Source organism: Pavona decussata, unplaced genomic scaffold (assembly GCF_977016875.1).
Source record: "Pavona decussata unplaced genomic scaffold, jaPavDecu1.1 SCAFFOLD_40, whole genome shotgun sequence".
Taxonomy (NCBI): Eukaryota; Metazoa; Cnidaria; class Anthozoa; order Scleractinia; family Agariciidae; genus Pavona; species Pavona decussata.
In genome coordinates, this window is record NW_028145462.1 from 2,795,707 (window position 1) to 2,817,500 (window position 21,794).

The 21,794-nt window shown below is 38.4% G+C and overlaps 2 protein-coding genes across 3 annotated transcripts in view; one reads left to right on the forward strand and one right to left on the reverse strand.

Annotated features, from left to right (window-relative positions):
• Window positions 1-21,794, reverse strand: part of LOC146483198 (QRFP-like peptide receptor) — a 167,613-nt gene that overhangs the window by 133,459 nt on the left and 12,360 nt on the right. The window lies entirely within an intron of this gene.
• Window positions 1-21,794, forward strand: part of LOC146483207 (deleted in lung and esophageal cancer protein 1-like) — a 43,187-nt gene that overhangs the window by 2,192 nt on the left and 19,201 nt on the right. The window contains exons 3-24 of one of the 2 annotated variants that reach the window (XM_085106344.1): window positions 523-633; window positions 1,679-1,860; window positions 2,408-2,613; window positions 3,142-3,223; window positions 4,403-4,494; window positions 5,454-5,553; window positions 7,371-7,440; window positions 7,969-8,102; window positions 8,737-8,832; window positions 9,764-9,854; window positions 10,706-10,868; window positions 11,610-11,817; window positions 12,515-12,643; window positions 12,734-12,817; window positions 13,938-14,034; window positions 15,236-15,366; window positions 15,760-15,906; window positions 16,907-17,070; window positions 17,809-17,962; window positions 18,826-18,927; window positions 19,758-19,888; window positions 21,113-21,294. In XM_085106344.1, the coding sequence (XP_084962470.1) occupies window positions 523-633; window positions 1,679-1,860; window positions 2,408-2,613; window positions 3,142-3,223; window positions 4,403-4,494; window positions 5,454-5,553; window positions 7,371-7,440; window positions 7,969-8,102; window positions 8,737-8,832; window positions 9,764-9,854; window positions 10,706-10,868; window positions 11,610-11,817; window positions 12,515-12,643; window positions 12,734-12,817; window positions 13,938-14,034; window positions 15,236-15,366; window positions 15,760-15,906; window positions 16,907-17,070; window positions 17,809-17,962; window positions 18,826-18,927; window positions 19,758-19,888; window positions 21,113-21,294 (2,856 nt within the window). Of the gene's footprint in view, window positions 1-522; window positions 634-1,678; window positions 1,861-2,407; window positions 2,614-3,141; window positions 3,224-4,402; window positions 4,495-5,449; window positions 5,554-7,370; window positions 7,441-7,968; window positions 8,103-8,736; window positions 8,833-9,763; window positions 9,855-10,705; window positions 10,869-11,609; window positions 11,818-12,514; window positions 12,644-12,733; window positions 12,818-13,937; window positions 14,035-15,235; window positions 15,367-15,759; window positions 15,907-16,906; window positions 17,071-17,808; window positions 17,963-18,825; window positions 18,928-19,757; window positions 19,889-21,112; window positions 21,295-21,794 lie in introns of both variants that reach the window. The other variant, XM_085106343.1, reaches the window with a different exon arrangement.

The following is a 21,794-nucleotide window of genomic DNA, read 5'->3' on the forward strand; positions in this document are numbered from 1 at the left end:
CTTGGCTTGCAAGATTCCGAGGCTCAAATTTCGAAAAATGACATTCTAAGACCCACTTTATTTGTACGAGCTAGAGATACTGTCAGACTCTAGTTTGAGATGCTGGGAGTAGAGAGTAGAGTAGTGGTGAAGTTTAGGGTAATCATGGAAGTTACGGTAGGAATTTTATTAAAGTAAGAACGTCATGAGAAAGAGTGTGTCATCACATTTCCAAACACACCAAGAGGTATTTGGAACTCGGATGAAACACCCTTTCGAGGGTGTGTGATATACATGCAAATGTAGCTTCTTAAACCATTAACAATTGGAAAAATTTCAAAGCAAAATTCACCAAATTTTATTGTAATAAGTTCACATTTTCAAACCTCCTTCATAATAGTGATTTTCTTTGTTTTCTCTTCATGAATTATTAAGGAAATATCAGATAGAATAATTGAAAGACCACCAAATGTGTGCTGTTTAAAAATAATGATTAGAACTACAAGTTGTTCATCATAAAAAATATTTATGTTATTGCTTTAGCCAAGTCCAACCTTAGAAACTGTCTCGACACTCAGTTGTTACAGCGTTACAACCTCATAGTGCCAGAAGACTTCTCTTCAGAAGTGGCATCGCCATCTAGAGCACCACAAGGTCAGTTTGTTGAATCAATGTTTGAGGCACCATGTTATTGTACAAGTTACATACTGCAATGAGTAGAGACTTGAGACGAGGCTGATTAAGAAGACTTTGCATATAGTACACTGCACATATATATAATTTATTATAATTTTAAATATTGATTGTTTGACTTTGCCAATATTAGGGATGATTTTTTAGAATGGTAAAATCTGAGACTCGCTGAGACACCGACCCTCATTACAAATCCAAGACTGAGACTTAACCACTTTTTTCAAATTTGAGCCAGACACTGCAATTCAAACATCTGAGGGCGAGACACCGTGTTTTTAGAGATGCGAGCATGAGACTTTTACTACACTCTGCCCCTCATACTAGAAATTGTTTCTTGATAAATTGGAACCAGTTGATTTAGACTAAACGATTTAGACTTCGCCTACAAGACTCCAAGGCTCAAATTTTGAAATACATGTATGACATTCCAAGACCCGTTTTATTTGTACGAGCTTGAGATACCAAGACTCTAGTTTGAGACGCTGAGATTTCGAGACTTGCCGAAAATTTGCCAAAACCTCTAGCTCCTTTTTCAAGGACCATAATTACTTTACCCCTAATATTGACAACTCATACAAGAAGCCAAAGCGGTTACTGTAGGCCCAATGGATTGTTCATTGCTTGCCCATATTAACCATTGTTCTATTAATAATAACTTATCATTTCGACTTCAGGAGTTATTTGTTCCTCGTATTACCGATTGAATAGATTTCTACGTAGTACTACTCATCTAAGGGTGATGGTAATCATTATAAACATGTACACATATGTTGTAGTTCAAAACTTTTTTTGGTTTAAAAATTTTCAAACTGGTTTCAATTGATTTTTCTTTCCCTTTGTAAAGAATACAGCACAAAGGAAATTAAAACTGGTTTGAAAAATCTTAAACCAAAAAAAATAAAACACAGTATATACAGGTGTACAAGCATTTTTTGCAAGTTAAAGTAGAATAGTATTCTTGACTAGTTAGCTAGCTACATGTAATTATTTTGTGTATCAAATATAGCTGATGAAGTGCCAAGTTATGCCAGACCCACAACATCATCTCAGCAGCGATACAGGAAGACACCTCCGTTGACAGATTATCTTGATGATACAGCACTGTCCACTTCAACCTGGCCTTGGGCGTCACTTCCACCTACTCAGGCAAAAGGGAAGAGAGATTTGGACATGTCACCACCTCCAAGTGTAAGTCACATGTACTGTTTTTTGTTGATGAAATCATAGTTAGGGTAAAGGATGGCAGTCAAACGGCAGTAAAGACTCCAAAAAATCTCCTCTCCCTAGCTAGTACACTTTACCTACATGTAAAAATTTTATAATTATTGTTATTTAATATTTTATGCAACTTTTTAAGTAGGTGGATTCAGCTGTATGTCCTTCAGGAAGACATTAGATACACGTTCTAGATCTCATATGCAGCACATTTTCACCTTATACTTTAGGCAGGGTTTACATGTTACATTTAAAATTTTTGTGGTAGGAGAGTTCTTAACCCTTTAACCCCTAAATTATCAAAGAACAAATTCTTACATCTTGTCCCCATACTTTGCTGTGAGTACTGTGAGATGTACATGTATTGAGAGTTATATAACTGTTACTTGTTTGACTGGCTAACAGATACCAGGTGAAATATGAAACCTTCCGTTAACACTATAAAATTAAACCTAACCCTAAATCACTTTTGAACCTCTGGGTGCGATGAATTCATTTAATTTTTTTTATCTACTTTAAGGCTAAGAGCAGACTGACAAAATCCTCGGTGTGGAAAGAGTCCATGAAACCTGACCAGCGGCAAGTGGAGCGAGATGATCTCAAGAGGCTACAGAGCAAAGCAGAGTATAAGAGAAATCCACGATTTGTGCCTCCCCTGACGTCAGGTCTTATAAAACCACACAAGGAGAAAAAGAAAAAGAAACTGGATACAGAAAAAGAAAACAAGTGAGTTCCCAACCCCACCCCACATCACCTTGGTGTCATGACAACCGACAGAAATAATTACGTAGCATGTACACGTAACCACCAACCCCTCTTCGGTTGAAAGAAGTTACATGTACAGTCCATGAGGTTCATACAAGAGAACATTTTAATTTATCCAGATTCTTTTCCAAACACATTTTTAAAGTTGAGGAAATTAATACATGCAAGTTAGTCCTTGCTGACTTGTCATGCACATGTACAAGGTTGTATTGTCACCACCTGTTAATAGCAAATGGGTGGTTGAGTCTCATGCCAACAAGGTCACATTTCTGCACAAATGTCTGGCATTTACTGCAATAACATGTGAACTTTGAAATTCAAATCCAACTAGGTAAATCCTAAGTATTCTTGGGTATTTACTTCTGTCAGTATAATTACGACAACATCTGACTGACAGACATCCACCAGTCCCAACTTAAGGGCATGACCTTAAAACACCATAAAAATTATCAGGGGTTCATGTAACCGACACTGATGTTTTGTTTTCAGATCCACTGATCCTGTTGAGATTTTTATTGCTTCACCATCACCAGTTGTGTTCACAGCCTATGAAGTTGGAAAAGTTTATGAGGTGTGATTAGGCTGGAGTTTTTCTGGGGCACACTATTTTGCACAACATCCTGATGTAGAAATTACTGTAACATGTAGTCACCATGCACTGACAGACAACTGTTTGATTGCTGTGTTTTTCACCAAAGTCAGTCATCTTAAGAAACAGTGTGCAATGACTCTCTGATGGGGATTGAATCCATGTCAGTCAATGCGCCATTTACACTGTCCATGTAAAGTAGATGCTCTTGATAACAAAAAAAAAAGTAAAAAAATAAAATAAAATAATAATGATGATGATGATGATGATAATAATAATAATGGTCAAGGGATGTAGACCTGACAATGGGAAGCTCTCTGGTAGTATGGGCTATGACGTATTGAGAAGGATGCAGAAGGCTATGCTAGGTACCATCTCGAGTTCTCTCAACATAGTGAGAACTTTCAAAGCTAGCGTCACTTGACTTTCCCTGAGGGATTATAGCACAGGAGCTCTTTATAAATAATTTTAGCTCTATAATTATAAAATAATATAGTTTTAGTATCAGAGAGCTTTACAATGTAGATTGTCTATTTAGATTTTTATCTTTTATCACCAATTTTTTTTTAACTCAGCAGTTTTCTTTTTATAATTCCTTCAGATCGCATAGGTTACGCTGCACACCCTATGTGGTTCTATTTTAGCATCCATACGTTTATCAAGATAATAAGAGTAATAATAATAGTAATAAAAAAATTGGTGTTAAAGATAAAAATCTAATAGACAATCTACATTGTAAAGTTCTCTGATAATAATAATAATAATAATAATAATAATAATAATAATAATAATAATAATAATAATAATAAAGAACAACAACAAAACATGTAAAATGCACAAATTCACAAGGAGTCCAAGTGCAATTTGTTTAAACTGGCATTAAAAGTTTATCCAAAAATCCCCTCCCTAAAGGATTAATAAATAAACAAATGCTACTTTTTGTATGTGAGCTAATTAAACAAACTTTTTAACGGTATAGTTTTGTACCCTGAAGAAAGCAGCATCGCCGTTTGAAACGTTGGTTGAAACTCTCTTAACAGCGTCGATTTTATAATCTTTAAATTCTCACCACTTTTGTACTACTTACTGTTAAAATAAGTATGGCATTACAAACTACATAATTATTTTTCGTGAATGCATATCATACATGTATCCTTTCAGTTACTGTTGGAACTCAAGAATGTTTCTTCATCAAGTCGTCAACTTAGAATCACTCCACCATCTTCAAAATACTTTTCAGTTGGGCTAGGTAGGTGAAATTTAGGTAGAACATCTTAGTCTTTTAATATTTCTTGAAATGGACATGATCTTTATTGACAACAATTATTTTAAAACTGATTAGTTCATTTGGCATCTTAGATGTGCATATTTGATCCATTTGTTGTCATCATTCTTGTCAGAGAACTTGCAGGTTTTGTAATGCATACAGCACCACTCTAAAATGCTTCAGTACACTGTAAGCTTGGATAAATATACACTTAATGTATGGTCTCTCGGGAAACAGTTAGTTTTGTTTTCCCGAGAGTTCTGATATTTCCTGAGATGAAGTCGAGGGAAACACCAGGACTCTAGACTAGTTTCCTCAGGGACCATACATTAAGTGCTTTGTTATATATTCAACAATCACAGCAGAGCAAATTAACAAACAAACAAATGAGAGGGCAACAACTGCAGAACTGTATCCCGGTCGGGATACATTTGTTTTTGATCAGGGGCATGTGACCAAGAATAAACCAATCACAGTGCCCATTTTGTTGAGTGAAAGTCTAGGTATATAACAAGCTGGGATATTGTAATTGAAAATTGCTAGAAATAAGCACCATGCCAGAGTGATCTGTTTTGCCACAAACGAAAAAACAGCTGTTTTAGTTTCACCAACCTAAAATAGTTTAGAGCAATACTGTGCATTGTAACTGATTTGTCTGTAAATTATTTACTTGCAGTTAAACCAAAAATGGGAAACATTTATTTGTTATATGTTTTTGGAAGCAAATACTGTATGATTGGCTGCTTTTGTGCATGAGGTGCCTCTTCCAAGCAAGACATTCCATAAATTTGTTTGATTATGTTTTGATGTTTGACTGTTACATGTATTACTGTTCGAATGTGATTTAGGGTTATTATCTGTTTGTTTTTAAAAAGAGCACAACACTACTGAGTTTGGCACAAGACATGTTTTTTAACTTAATGTTTTCTTGTCTTTTTTAGGGAGATTCCCTGGGGAACATGGTGTAGTCGCACCAGGCCTTAGCTGTCAGTATCCAATCAAGTTTGCCCCTGATTCTTTAGCAGACTATGATGATTTCCTCAAGGTATGGTGATGTACATGTACATGTTACATGTTTATTTGGGAATTAAGGACCGTGCCAGTCCTTATATAGAGGTATTTTTGCATCGTTTAAAACTATTTTGGAAAAGTAGATCTCAGCACGGGTTATTGAAATCCAAAGAGAAAATTGGAGATCAAATACCCATGCATTTTTGAGAGGTATAAGGCAACAGTATGTAAAAATTGAAGTTAAGTATTTCTGAAAAATGTGTGATTACCCCTAATTTTCTTTTTGGACTCCAATGTTTAACACTGTCTTGCTAAAACCTGCTTTTCCTGGATGCATTTTGTAATCATAAACCATGCAAAAATACTTTTGTATTACTACATGTAGCACCATCCTTAACGAACCAATATTATTTTCTTAGTCCACCCTGAGATGTGTGGAACTTATTAGCAGTAGCAAAAGAAGGCACCATACTTAAATTAAGATTCCTTAAACCCTGGTCAAGCGGCGCATGATAGTCAATGATTATAGTTAAAACTTGCACACTCGGTTGACCACCAACTATCATGGGGTAGCATTGACTATCATCAACTATCATTTACTTTGAGCGTGTTCAAATTCTTCATGATAGTTGATGATAGTTGTTCCCATTTGATCACGCCCATGATAGTCGATAATAGTTTTCGATCAGCTGTTTTCTCTACCAGCACTCTCTAGATTCATTTTCCATTCGTTCTTCCAACAACTGAAGGAAAACAGAGCAGGCTGCCACCCTCTTTCACCGCAAAAAATTCATCCATGCGAAGTTTTGTTTGGGATGTTGACACTCGGCAGGTGCCTTACACTAGGGGCTCATGGTAAACTATCATCAGCGTTCTTTGAGCTATTTGACCACCTGTGTAATAGTTGATAATAGTGGATGATAGTTTTGATTATCATCGATTATCATCAACTATCATGTGCCATTTGACCAGGGCCTTAGAATGAAACTTATTTTGCCATAATTTGCTGAGCTCTTGTTTCTTTGTTTCTTCTGTTTCTAAAAATATATAACATTATGGTCGAGGTTTCAATGAATTTTAGAGCAGATATTAAAAGCTACTTGTACAATTAGTATAGATGTACATGTAAGCAGCTATTAAGGTATTTCAATTCATACTAGAATGCTATCAGTTTTAGCAAAAGTAGATGACAAAATTTAGGCGAAATTATTCACTCAACACAGGCAGCAAATTTTGTCAGTTTCAGCTCTCATTGAAATCACTGATTATGGTGTTTGAAGTTGTATTTTGTGTAGTTTAATCACCCTTCTTCCAGTTTTGAAAGAATGTATGTGTAATAGGAAGACACATCACATTATCAGATAAGTCTGGTTGTAAGAAGGCTAAAAACTTTACTTTTCTTCATTGGAGAAATTACCCTAAAATAAATTGCTTCAGGCTACACTACACTCTTCAATCTATTTTGTGTGAGATGTGGGGCATTTTCTATTTGGCCCAAATTTTTGGTTTAACCAGTTGAAATACAAAAATTAATGGTATGCGCTGAACAAATGGACGATCTTCGGAGGAACTCCACTTTTTCTGCACAAATTTTGTCATCTTCTTCTGCCATCATTGCATCCTGACATACACTGTACATGTACATTTTTTGATCTACCAATGCGATTGCAAGTTTGGAATGACTGGGTTAAAGTCTTTCCATTTAACATTGAAAAGTTCCGAAATTTCCAAGCAAAACTTTTGAAAGCATCTCTTCTACAGTGGGCCTTAGATGTCAGGGTTTCTAAACTAAAACTGTCTTTAGTTTCAAAGTTCATATATTGAAAATGTATTTCTTTTGTTATCCATTAGGTGAAAACGCAAGTTGATCCTCCAATGGTTATCTCTATCCAGGCCCGAAGGCCTCCTCCTGTGTTGTCCTGTAAGTAAAGAATGAAAAAATCCTCATGAATTTGTATATTCTTGACAACTATCATGCACTGTCCTGTGTACACAATACATGTACAGTACTGCTCAAAAGTAAGTTACCAGTTTCGTCTTGTTTCTCACAAGACAAGAGTCTCTCGATACTCGTGTCGTACATCAGAAATTTTGGAATATTACCGAACTAAATTTGAGGAGCAAGCCTTTGCACTTTCATTAGTGGATGTAAAATCTGATAATAGTCTCTTGTTCAGACCTTGTTTAACCTTAATTGATTGCTAGCCTTGGTTTCATGTGTAAGCAGAAGCAACAGGGAAAGTAATCCATCCCAACCTGTCTCCCACAAGCTCACAGACATCTCAGATACAATGTTCCAAACGTGCACCATTAGATTTTCTTACTGACAGAGATGTCTGCTATTACGACTTATGTATCATATCCCACAGCATTTTATTATCATTTTGATTAACAGTCCTTGTTGTCAATGGCTGTGCAATTATTGTTGAAATTCTATTTGTTTTTTTAGTGTCTCCTGTGCTTGATTGTGGTCATACCTTGGTGGGAGGCAAGAAAGTTGTTCAGCTGAATTGTGAAAACAAAGGAGGGGATGGCAAGTTTTGTATTATGAGAAAATCTTGCTGGCCCTTAACTACATTCCAGGTATATACATAACGTATTAATACAGGTCTGTTAATTTTTAAAAGTTTGTTAAATAAATTCAGTGATATTGCAAAATGTCAGTTGTTTTTACTGAACCTTTTAAAAGCGTACAACCTAATACAAAGGCAATGGTTAAAGCAATATGGTTGTGTTTGCTCCAGAGCAATTATAGATTGCTTGGCTATAAAATTCTTTGAGGTTTACTTCCCAAGGTAGGAAATGCTGTACAAACAACTTATTTTAAATTCAGTGGATTTCAGCATATTTTTCCACTAATCTGATGTACAAACCTTTTTTGATACCCAGGAAACTTGACTAAAATTTTTCAAAAGAAAGCATATTTGATTTTGAAAGACTGTACACCACCCCAGCTGTTAATGGGAGTTTAATTTCTTGCCTGATGTACATGAAGGTCCATTTTATTCACAAAGCAACAAAGTTTGTTGTAATAAAATTATGTGACTCAAAACTTATCGACAGCCTGCTGTACCCATTGTCTTACCTTTAGGGCCAGTTGTTTTCTGTTGGTGTTTTCTATCCCCTTGATGGTTGCATTACAGGAATAATGAGCATCCGTGTGCTGGGAGATTAGCCACACTTATGTACTTTTTAAAATGCTTTTGTTGTCCTATAGTGGACTCTTGAAAATCCAGGGTCTATTGTTGCTGAACCATTTGAACTAAAACCAGCCATGTTTAAGCTGGATGCTGGAGAAGTGATGACATTGGAGGTAAGTTGTGAATGGTTACGGTACATTGTGTAGGGTAACTGTTAACTGCGCAAAAATACCTTTGAATTAGTAGGCACCATCCTTAATGCCACTAAAAGAGAGTAAATCATCAACCACTGTTTCAAAACAGCTTGAATATAATTTAACTTTTAATAATAAATTATAAAAATAAGCTGTCAAATGCTTAGTTTTTAACCAGTAACCATCAATAGAAGAAAATTAGTGGTTTCTTATTAGGTAATTTACACTTCAAGTTAGATATTTTAATTTTTTTGTCAATTTGATTGATATAAGCTTGTTTGTGGAACATTATTATTTCTTGAGAATGATGTATTATTCAGTAAGTGACATGGGCATACTCGGAAAAAAAATCTGAGTGCTCCTATCAGGTGTCGAACCTAAGACCTTCCAATTACTAGTTCAGATGCTCTACCACTGAGCTACAGGAGACTCGTGGAAGCTAAGACCATTTAACTAGGTTCATGGAACAAATATCCTGCATACTGCTAGGACTGGAATGTCATGTGTGGCATATGCGCAATGGAATAAATGAGAATGATGTATTATTCAGTAAGTGACACTGACATACTCTTGCTACAAGGAAATGACACCAAATTGGTTCTTATTAGTTTTATTCAAAATGGCACTTTTCAATAAAAGAGGTACCTTTCTATTTACCTTTGGTATTCGAATTAATCGACATTCTAACCAGTTGTCTGTGTGTTCATGCACACCCCACCTCCATAAACACCAACTCTGAACAGTCATACAGAACCTAAGACCTTCCGATTACTAGTTCGGATACTCTAACACTGAATCACAGGAGACTTGTGGGAGCTAAGACCATTAAACTAGGTTAACGTTTAGTGATGGTTGTTGTGCAGTAGAGCACAAAATTAATGTCCTAAATAATGAGTTTTATTGTGTTCAGATCATCTTTTGCCCCACGTCAGCCAAGTACTTCAAAGAAGAAGTAGTGTTTGTTTGTGACAACTGTCATGTAAAGGAGTTTTCCATTGAAGGTAACAAAGTCTGATACATGTTTGCAGGGGACTGCGGTTCTCAGTTTCAAGTTCTTTGAAATTATTGCCAGAGTTGCCATTGGTGTTGTCATCATCATCATCATCATCATTGTCATCATCAACATCAATGCCATCATCATCGTCATCGCCATTGTCGTCTTATTTATCACTGTCATTGTGATCATGAGTGTGATAATCATCCTCCTCAACAGTATTTACTTATCGGCTGAGTGGGAGGGCTGAACGGGAAGATATTTGGCTCGAGGTTATGGAGTATTGACCGAGTGCCGTGATTGAAGGTTGTACGCCATGACCTTTAAATTTGGCCCATATATGGCCCATAAATATTATTTACCCCCTTGTGGTCTAACCTCTCATAACTACCATCTGGTCCGTAACTCATGATCAGTCAATAAGTTTTTTTTTTATCATATGACCCATTTAAAATTGTTTATAGTTTAACGACAAGGAACACGCGAGCTCCTGGTAGATAATTATGATTATGACAACAAACTATAAATATAAACTATAAAGTCATTTTAAGGCCGTTTGCTATCAATGTGGAGTTTCCAGTAAAAATTTGAATCAGTGCCTATGGCTTTTACAATGCGCGTGGCCCTCACACAGGCGGTTTCTCAAGAGCTTTGCATCCAGCTGCTGTGAGGTCATAATATGATAATAACTATTAACATTTCCAAATGGTGCATACGTACAAAACAGTATTATCATCAAAGTTGTTTCCTACCTTGAAGCTATTTCTCTTACCTGCGCTGTAATGTGATTTCTTCACCTTGTCTATGCATGCTGGTACATAACTGTTTTTTAATGTTTGTTGTGGTGTGTTTTCCCAGGCACAGGTCAAATGGCTGGAGTTGAGCTGGATTCTGTATCAGGGGGACTAAGTGAATCTGAAATTGGAGAAATGAGGGACGTGTCCGCACAGCATCTAATACGATTCAATGCACAGAACCCAGAAACATCTATAGACAAGACTCTGATCATAAAGAACACTACGTGAGTTGGCTTTCCATTATTTTGTAGCTTGTCCTGGAGTGGGTACTTTGTATGATTAACAAAAGAAAGCTCCCGGGGAGGGGGGGGGGGGGGAGCGCTCCCGCATAAAAGTGACGGGAGTGATCGTCGTATCTTTTAGGGGTTAAAATTTGTAGTTTGGTACCCCTTAGGGTGCTAAAATCGGAAATGACTTCCGTCGGGAGTATGGTGGTACCTTTTACGGTATTGAGCCGAAAAATATGAGGGGAAGTAAATGTCAGTCAACTGATTTGTTACCTCTTAGGGGTAAGAAAAAAATTGTTTGGACCAGGCCACGAAACAGAATTCTGGGACCTTTTAGGGGTTCTCTACAAAATTTTTGACGATCACCCCCGTCACTTTCATACGAGAGTCCCACCCCCCCTCCCCCCCGGGAAGGGAGCTTTAGCAACGACGATGGCGACGGCAACGGCGTAATAACCAAATCAATAACTCTACACGTGCACGTGCATTACCCTTTTTGGTACATTTCTTTGCCGTCACTGCACGATTAGGACGTGAAATTGCCTGCTGGGACGTTTTATGGAGGACGTAAACACACGACAACGAATTTTTCTTTCTTTTCTAAGCTTTGATTTGGTCTCCAAGAATTCAGCTCCAGGATATTTTACTTACATATCGTCAAAGGATAAGTGTTGGAAACGGGTGCCAGCCACCTTAGTTAGTAGAGATTTGTGAGGGATTAATTGTTTATCTTTCCAGGAATGTAGCTCTCCCTTTCCGCTGGAAGCTATACAAGCCATTCTTCAGGTGTCCTGTGTCTCCTGGTAAACCTGTGCAGACACTGATGGCATCATCTCAAGTTCCACGGACCCTGGAGGATCATGGGGTGTTCAAAATCACACCAAATATGGGCACGCTGCCGCCTCGTCAGTCAGTTGATTTCATCCTGGAGTTTGCACCTAGAGAGGTGAGGCGATACGTTTTTAAAACTTGGTGTGTCCAGGGAACCTCCACTCTGACAACAAATTGACAGTAAATTTTCGGAAGAAAGTGTAAAAAGTAGAAGTGGCATTCAAGTGTGCTAAAATTTAGATATGATTATCGACTATTTTAATTTCGATTGAAACTTCCCAGGCGCCGCCATTTTGGATGTTATGACGTCATACGGTTGCCACTATTGTCAATAAGCAGTATGCAGGATGTTTGTCACATGAACCTTGTTTAATGGCCTTAGCTCTTACGAGTCTCCTGTAGCTCAGTGGTAGAGCATCCGAGCTAGTAATCGGAAGGTCTTAGGTTCGGCTCCTGATAGGAGCACTCGGATTTCCTTTTTTCCGAGTTTGCCTGTGTCATTCCTGAATAACACATCATTTTCAAGCAGAAGTTCTTTTGTGTAAAACAATTGAGCAACCGTATTACGTCATGAAATCCAAGATGGCGGCGCCCGGGAAATTTAAAATGAAAAATAGGCGATAATCAAATTCTGTTTTGTCCGACAGAGGAACATTATTTCCGTGTTTTCCAATGGAATTAGAAATAAGATTGTATTTTCAACAATTTCACTTCAATTTATTTTAAGAGTGGAGGTTTCCTTTAACCAGGTGAAAAGATAAATAGAAGAAGTGAGGCATGTATTGAGGGGAGCTTGTTTGTTCGGTTCACAGGTTGGCAGTTATAATACTGTTGGTCATCTGATATTGGAGGAAATCCCAATCCATGATGCAGATGCCAACTCCACTTACGATGTTAGAGACGTCACTGCTGTGGAACTTGAGATGAAAGCTGTTAGCAAGGTAAAAAAAAAACGCTTAAATTGTCTTTATGAGTAATTTGTTTCAAATGTTTTGTTGCAGTTCTTATAGCTGATGTTTTTGTTTTTCCAGCCGTTTGATGTGTGTGTCTCTCCACCGCTGGTTGTGTGTCCAGGGACACTGACAATAGGTGTCCAGTACAGATTTCCACTGAAGGTCAGCTTTGAATAATAGGGAGCTTAAAAAACGACGACGGCAATGGCAACGAAAACGTCACCTGAAAATATATCTTTATTTCATTTGTACTACTTTGCAATTATTTCAACTCGCTTTTACAAAAATGGCGAACTATCCAGGCACCAAATTGGTATGACTGGCCTACAAGTTAAGATAGAAAATGAAAAATTCACCGTCGTGCGTTTACGTTCTCCACAAAACCTTAAATGTGGTCATTTCACGTTGTTGTTATGCGGAGGACGGCAAAGAAATGTACCAAAATGTAAAACTCACGTGCAGAGAGATTGTTTTTGCTCATTAAACCTATTGTTTTGCGGCGCTGTCGTTGCCGTCGCCGTCGTCGTTGCTTAAGCTCCCTCAATGTTAAAATACAATTCCTTAAAGGTCCGAAAACAACAACCCATGGAAAATAGAAATTCCCAGAAATTAGTATGGATAATCCAATGGTGACAAGTGAAATATTAGGAAACAATTTCATCCTCGGGAAATTATTAGAATTTGACAAACCGCAAGTGAAATTATTTCCTAATTTCATGAGTATACCATTTGATTACCTTTTAATATCAAGAGTGATAAATTACGCTCACGATCGTGAGACATACCAAACGTTGGCATAGCAATTTTGTAATTTCACATGTGAAATTGTAAATTAACGCTGAAATTTCACCTGAAAATGGAGGAGTAATTTGTCACCCATATTATGAAAAGTGAAACTTCATAGTGGCGCGGGTGTCGGCTTTTGAATTTCGTGTATCACGAAATTGTTTCTAAGCGAGTAATCTTTTAAATCCATATACTCTGGGATCATCTTCAGGATGATTGTTCATAATCTTCTTCGACTATATTCTTCCATTATCAGGCCACTTTGTACTTGTGCTATTTTGTAATCATGCTGGGAAAATGTGACTTTTTTTCTCTTACTTTGTCGCGCGTAAGGCCTGAGCAGAATGATTTTTTTTCATGCTTCGTTTGTCCAAAGTATCAAATTAAAGCTTTGGTGACTACAATGTAATAATTGTCTATATCACCCTGGAATCAGTGGGTTTACAAGAATTTTCTTCCAGTGATACATGTAAACATGCGATTTTCCCCGTTCTAGATGTCTAACAACAGCATTTCTGATGCAAGAGTTTTGTGGCGAAATGTTGAAGAACCATCCAGGAGAATATGTGTCGAACCGCAATCAGCTGTTATAGGTACAATGCGTTAGTGTAAAATAAACTTAATCGTAACGAGTCATTTAGGACTATCAATTAGAGCGGTTTTCAATCGAGTGTCGTAAAACCAGAATCAAAGCAATTACTCTGGCCAATCACAACAGGTGTAAACAGCGCAACGAGCCAATCAGAATTCAAAGCAAATACATGTAACCGGCGCCAAGCGCGGGAAAATGCGTGGGAGCGAGGCACGATTCATTTTGGTTTTACATCTTATTGGTTGAGAAAGTGGCGCGAGTTTTATCAACCAATAACAGAGCTTAGCAATGCAAAACCCAAGCAAAAACGTAATTACTTTCGACACTCAATTGTAAACCGCTCTATTATCAAGAGACTTTAAAATTCAACACCAACCCAGCTAACTCGAACTAGCTTTTCAAGGTGGGGGGTAGGGTGGGGCGGGGGGGTACTGGAGTCATCGTTCCATAACCTAAGTTTGGCATGTTCACTGGTCTCCTCATATGTGAAATTATTGTTAAAAATTAAGCCAGCTGTCGTAAAATTATTCCATTTAAGTTTATCATAGCGTGTCTTTTTTTTTTTCACAAATTATCAACCAGTCTTACAATGTCATATTAGAGCGGTTTCCAATTGAGTGTCGTAAAACCAAAACCAAATTAATTACTCTGGCCAATCGCAACAGATCTAAACAACACAACGAGCCAATCAGAATTCGAAGCAAATACACGTAACTGGCGCAGAGCGCGGGAAAACTCGTGCGGCCAAAACACGATTGGTTTTGGTTTGGATTCCCATGGTTGAGAAAGTGGCGCGGGTTTTGTTAACCAATCGCAGAGCGTAGTCATGTAAAACCAAAGCAAACGCGAAATTACTTTCGACACTCAATTGAAAACCGCTCTATAGTCCAGGCATTATTTGTTGAGAAACGTGTAAAAGCAAGATATAGCGTACTATGTTAGAACATGGTTCACTGATGAGGACTCAAGGACTGGTGTAGCAGTTATCACGTCTTCCTTGAATACAGGAGACCAAGCTTCGAGTCCTCGCTGGTGAACCATATTTTCACATAGGACGTTATATCTTGGTTTTACACGTTAACTTACTTTGTTGCTTTCATATTACAGATCATTACAGCTGTCCTTTGTGAAAATATGGCTGATTCACTTAGTATGAATATTCCCTGCTCTCTTTGTTTCATGCTTTATTATTTGTTGAACAGGTGCAAGCCAAGAAGCAGATTTGGAGTTGATTATGATAGTGGATGAACCAGGACAGATTGAGGAAACTATCGTGTGTGAACTGAAACATTCGTCTGCACCTGTATATGTATATGTCAAGGCTAAGTTTGAGGTGAGTACATCAAGGGCAGGAAAGATTGATCTCGTGAGGTAGTGAAATTTGAACTTATTATTTTTCTCTTTACAATGGTACAGACCAGTTAGACCGAGCCACGTGGTTGAAAGGTTTCTGTTCAGTCTCCTGAAAAAGCATGCAAGTTAAAACTGGTCAAAATGTTGATTTTATTTAATTTTATATTTCCTCGAGTATGAGTCAGATCTCTTCTAAAATTCTACACATATTTTGGCTAAGTTCATTACAGCAAAGTCATTTCAGACCTAGTTTGATCAAAATTGAATGTTTAAAAATAAACCGCTATCCGCTAACCTGGGTCTGTGCTGTTGTTCATGTTGAGGAATAAGCTTTCTGTATAAATCTTTTGTTAATGTTATGTTGTTTTTGTAGGGACCAGAGGTCGTTTTCACGTGCCCAGACCTGAATTTCAATCTTGTCCGCTTCAGAGAGAGACACGGCTATGATCACATCACTATCAAAAACATTTCCAGAGTTCCAGCAGAGTGGAGCATTAAGGAATGCCCAGAGTGTCTGGAGGTATTTTCAGCTGAGAAATCAGACGATAGGCCCTTTAAGTTTTCCTTTTTAATTTAATCATAGAGTGGTTTCCAATTGACCAAAACCAAAGTAATAACTCTGGCCAATCGCAACAAATGTAAACAGCACAACGAGCCAATCAGAATTCGAAGCAAATACATGTAACCGGCGCCACATTAATTTAACTAATAATTAATTTAATTTATATAACACCACTAAAAGATTGTAATAATCAACTTGTCAATAGAAAAAAAGCACAAATAAACATTATCATTATCATTATCATTACCAAGCGCGGGAAAAAACGTACGGCGAAAACACGATTGGTTTTGGTTTGGATTCCCATTGGTTGAGAAAGTGGCACGAGTTTTGTTAACCAATCACAGAGCGTAGTAACGCAAAACCACAGCAAACGCGAAATTACTTTCGACACTCACTAGAAAACCGTTCTATTAGCTAGGATGCAACTACTTTCAGTGTAGGGATCAGATGATAGGCGACACACAGTCAGACTTCTAGTTACGTCTTGCTACGGACAGTCAAACTTGCAATGTAGTTCTTTGCTGGCCGTGTGGAATGCTTGTGGCCTTTGTATAACATTTCCCCTGCCTTCAAAGCAGGATTTAACTAACTGACCTAGGATTACAGTAACTGTGAACTTTGATTCCAATTTAATTGCTAATCGCTAAAGATTTTCGAAAAGATTTTTGCCTGTCAATTTTGAATAACACTTTTCTTTACCTTTAGCTTTAAATTGGCTTTTATCTGAAACTTTTCAAAGAGCAAGATGAAAACACCGGCTAACTTTTAATCGTGGATTAGCGTTAATCGTGCTTGTACAACTCGAAGCATGGTTAGCGCTAACCCGGGTTAAACACCATGACAACTTATAGGTTTTAATACCTCTTAACCAATGATTAGCGCTAACCATGCTTCGAGCAACTCAGCCCTGGGTCCTGCAGTTAGAGCTGCTAACAGTGCACATTGAATCTTCTCTCAGCAGCCAGACGGCGAGATGGAAGATTCTGAGTTTACCTTTACCCCCAATTGTGGCGTCCTTGCTCCACAAGAGAGCAAAACAGTGGAAGTGTTGTTTAAAGTATCCGAGGCGCCTCGTAGGGTGAGAACTGCGCTTCAGTGTGACGTGAAGAATGGAAAAATAAGGTAGACGACTGAACTCTAGCTTTCATTTGTTACTAAGTCCAAGTTCAAAAGTGTAATGTACGTTAGGTTATCAACCTTGCTCCAAGAAGCTTGAGGATTTGAGCCACGGGCTCAAAAGTTAGAACTACCTCGTATGTTTCCAGTTGCTTGTTTTCATTTACAGTACCTGGACGTTTGTCCAGATCATAGTTAATTGAGGGACTGGTTATGAAACCTTGCTATGAAAACAATGGTGCTGCAATTTATGTTGGAAGCGCCGCGACCGTGCAAAATCCTTTGTTTTAGCGTTCGCACTACAGTTGAATATCTTAACAGGTACGTTTCTATTGGTCAGTTGCTCCAACACATTTCAGAATCTATTGTGGTTTGTGCACGGTCAAGACCAAAAATGCTAACAAAAACATATTACAAAGAAGTTTATCAGGCTTTTAGACTGCCAGCAGTCTCTCTTTTGCTCGAGAATCCGCGAGGAATAACGCAAGATATGGGGGGGGGGGGGTGGGTAGGTTGAGAGAAGGGGGGGGGGGGGATTGGGAGTTGCGCACGCGAGCGGCACTCGTCCTCCGAATATCTTGCGTTCTTCCTCGCGGATTCTCAAAGCAGAAGAGAGACTGCTCGTAGTCTATCAGGCTTCATAACCATTGCATTTTATTAACTATGCCCAGATGCTTTTTCGTTTTACTTTCAGTTGCTTTAGAACTAGACTTTTTCTCATCATTTTTCCATTTAATCTTTCAGCTATTTATCGGTATTTTGTGAAGTTCAGAGGCCTCTGGTTTGCTTGTTGTCCTGTGACATGTACATTGAGAAGGTGTATCTTGGCGTCCCTGTGAGTAGAGAGGTGGTGCTTCATAATCAGTCGCTGTTGACAGCTCAGTTTGAGTGGAAAGAGGTGAGGCAAGCTTTTCTCGATCGAAGAGCAAATTAGGAATGTTCTACTTACATGTAAGGAACGTAAGTTTGCTCAATCTTTGCCAAGGACTTTGACATCAGGGGTGCTTACCATTTACGCAAACCACCCGGATGGAAATTTTCGGCATAAATACGAAATGATTAAGCTTGTTTTAACAGAAGATGGATAACATGCAAAATGTATGAACATCAGCTGTAAATCCCAAAAGGAGTAATAAAAATGCATCACTTTGACCAGAAGCCCATAATTTCAGAAGTACTCCAAATGGAATGATGCGTACCATTTGATTTTCCAACTGGGATTTCCGGGTTTTCCTTGTAAATGCTAAGCACCCCAGATTTCCAAATCTATTTATTACATTTCTTTTTTTTTTTTTTTTTTTAATTTTGCGAGAAAAAAGACGACATTAAGTTTCGAGAACTTGTTTTCGCCACTACGTTCTTCTCACAAACACGTAGTAAATGACGACGGCTTTCTCGTTTTCCCGCCAAAATGACACTGGTTCACCTGCGCGTATACCATATTTCTATTGGAAAAACTCCTACTACAATCTAAACGTTTCTATTGTTTGCGAGAAGGTGAAGTTTGAGAGACGCGGCCGCGAGGGGAATGGGGAGGAGGCGATTTTAAATCGCTAGCTTACACCGTTCATCGTTGCAGCTTACACCGCTGATAGCAGCTCCATTGGCAAAACTTTGTATTTGCGCGCGGACAGTTCCACCAGCTATGCAGGTTACGGATGTTGTGTTAGACTGTATATAGCGCTGGACTTCTGTTGCAAGCAATAAAAGAGCTGAGGATTTACCGAGCACTTTGTGTGTTTTTTTTTTTTTTTGCCTCAGGTCCTTGAGGGAGACTACACTCTAACATTTGAGCCGAGAAAGGGGTACCTAGATCCTAGAAAGGAGATGTCAATCAAACTGACATTCACAGGGCATAAGAAGGTAACGTTAAACTGTGGATTTTATCATCGTCAATCTCGACACTGTTAAGGCACGATGAACGTAAGGCAATCTTGGATAAAACTATTAAAAGCGTTTTTGCCGATCTACAAATTCCACCACAACATTGACGCGTCAACAACTCAGTACCCCCTCCCTCCTCATCAGTGTTGGTCTGCCGCTGAAGAAAAAAGGCTGGGTGATCGTCCGTCCTTCAAAGCAACATTGAGTGAGGGGGAGGTGTGGGGGGGGGGGGGGGTGAACGTTTGCTACTCTCCAGGCGGTGTTAAGGGAGACTGAAATAGATGAGCAAAATTCGCATTTTTCTCATCTAGTTTTGTTCACGATTGTAGCACGTCAAAATTCAAATCTGGAATTAATTCAACAAGAACATTTACACTTGACAGTTTACTATTATAATAAAACAAACAAATTCTCACCACAACGCGATACAGGCCGGGAAAGGCCACGGCAACTGTTACATTTCAGACGCACTGTTATAAAGATATCAGGATTATCGCAGTCAAAATGTTTCATAAATCTAAAATAGTACCACAGCATAACAGAATTAATGCGCTCAAGCTCTCCATGTTCAAATTAAGTTCATCCGCTATAGTATTCCATGGTTATTCTAGTAGTTCTCTGTAGTTTTGAATTCTGGTAAGTAGAAGGTTTTCGTTTGTGAAGTGCACACGTTTTGGCGTTTTTGCTACTTTAGGACCTGGTTGGTAACATGATCATCTCATATCCAACGCGCGCTTGCAGAATAATGGTTAAATATCTGCAGCGAAATCAACTTACACGTAATTTATCTTATACCAATTGTCCCACAGGGGCCCGTCAGTGATTTAATCACGTGCTGCGAGGTGGTAAGGATGTTGGATCCTCTGTGGCTGTCAATTTCCGCTGATGTGCAGGGACTGAGTGTCACATTTGAAACTCCAAAGATCTTTGATCTTGAAAGGTAAGCTTTGATATTATAAAACCAGCAAACGACTCAACATATTTTTGGTCCTCGCATCTCTTTTCCTCCCCTTTCCCCATGTGGCCCTCTCTTCATGTCATGCCATGATGTTTTCATGTTCTGTTTTCATGTCATGCCATATCAGATAATGCTCTGTATTCATGTTCTGTCATGTCACGCCATGTTCTGTTTACATGTCATGTCATGTCATGATCTGTTTTCATGGTCTGTCATCTCATACCTTGCCATGTCATACCCGCCATGTCATGTCATGTCATGTCATGTCATATCCTGTCATGCCATGTCATGTCATACCATGCCATGTGATATCCCGCCATGTCATGTCATGTCATGTCTTGTTATTTCATATCCCACCATGTCATATCATGTCATGTCTTGTTATGTCATATCCTGTCATATCATGTCATGTCTTGTTATGTCACATCTCGCCATGTCATGTCATGTCTTTTCATGTCGTCACATTTAATTACACTTCATCTTATTACACTTCACTCCAATTTATTCAGTAAATCTAAGTGTAACTGTACTTGGATTCATGGGAAGGTTTCAGGGTTACCCAAAGCGCCATGGGAAGGGTCAAGGCTCTTCCCATGGTGGTTTGCGCGCTCGCCTCAAGTTAACAGTTAACAGCTTTATTGACCATCACACACTTTTTAGTCCCATTGCTTGTGACATAGAGCTACAGAAATATCTTTGGCTGAGGCATCTATTGTTGCATGGGACAGAGATCTATGGAGGGAACAAATAAACTGATGTTGATGCTCGTGACAAAATTGAATTCTGAATTTTTTTTTTTCAGGCTTTTAAACTTGCGTGTATAACTGTCATGATCATTCCCTCATTCATTCTTTCTTCCGCAGTTCAAATGTATGATTTTTCTTATATTCACTTTCATCTCATCACCTTACTGGTATAACATGTATAATACGGATTCACAATATGATCAGCTCCCAGTTGGCTTGATAGCTCAGTTGGTATGGCACTGCACCGGTATCTCAGAGTTCATGGGTTCGAATCAAGTTCAAACCTGAATTTTTTTCAGGCTTTCTTTTCGCAACTGCTTAAGTTGCGTATATAACTGCGATGATCATTTACTTCTCATCCTTTCCTCCGCAGTTCAAATGCATGAATTTTCATATCTTCACTTTCAAAATTGAATTCTGTTTACTTATTCACTCGAGTTTGTTTCCTTTTTTTTTCCAGACCCGAGGAGATCAAACAAACTTCTCTTGATGACCGAGAGCTGCTACTGGATTTCGAAACAGTACCTCTGGCCAGTTGTCCTCGCACCACCCTTGTCCTGACCAACACTTCAGCGATAAGAGCACGCTTTGATTTAGAACTTGATCACTTCCGAGCGGCAAAACCACCAACCCCGCCTGACGGTAAGAAACAGGAGAAATATGCAGGGGGGGGGGGGGGGTATAGTAACAGGAGACACACTTGATGCAAGAACAGCATGGAGACTATATATTCAAACTACAAACCAAGTTTAATGGCTTTAGCTCTCACTAGTCTCCTGTAGCTCAGTGGTAGAGCATCCAAACTAGTAATCGGAAGGTCTTAGGTTCAACTCCTAACAGGAGCACTCGGATTTTTTTCCGAGTAAGCCTGTATCACTTACTGAATAACACATCATTCTCATTATATTATACTGTATTCTATTTCTTGGGAGAAATCGTTTGTTACTAATCATCGCAATCACTTGCTGAAATATTGGAGAGATTAAGAATCGCGTTTACGGCAAACGTGAGATTCGCGTTTATGTTTTCTTGAAAATTTTAGTGCACAGATGGGAACAGTGCAAAACAATTCTGGCCTTTGATGCTTGCGTCAAACTACTCAATTTTACTGAGAAACTGAAAAAAGCGAGCAGCAAATATAG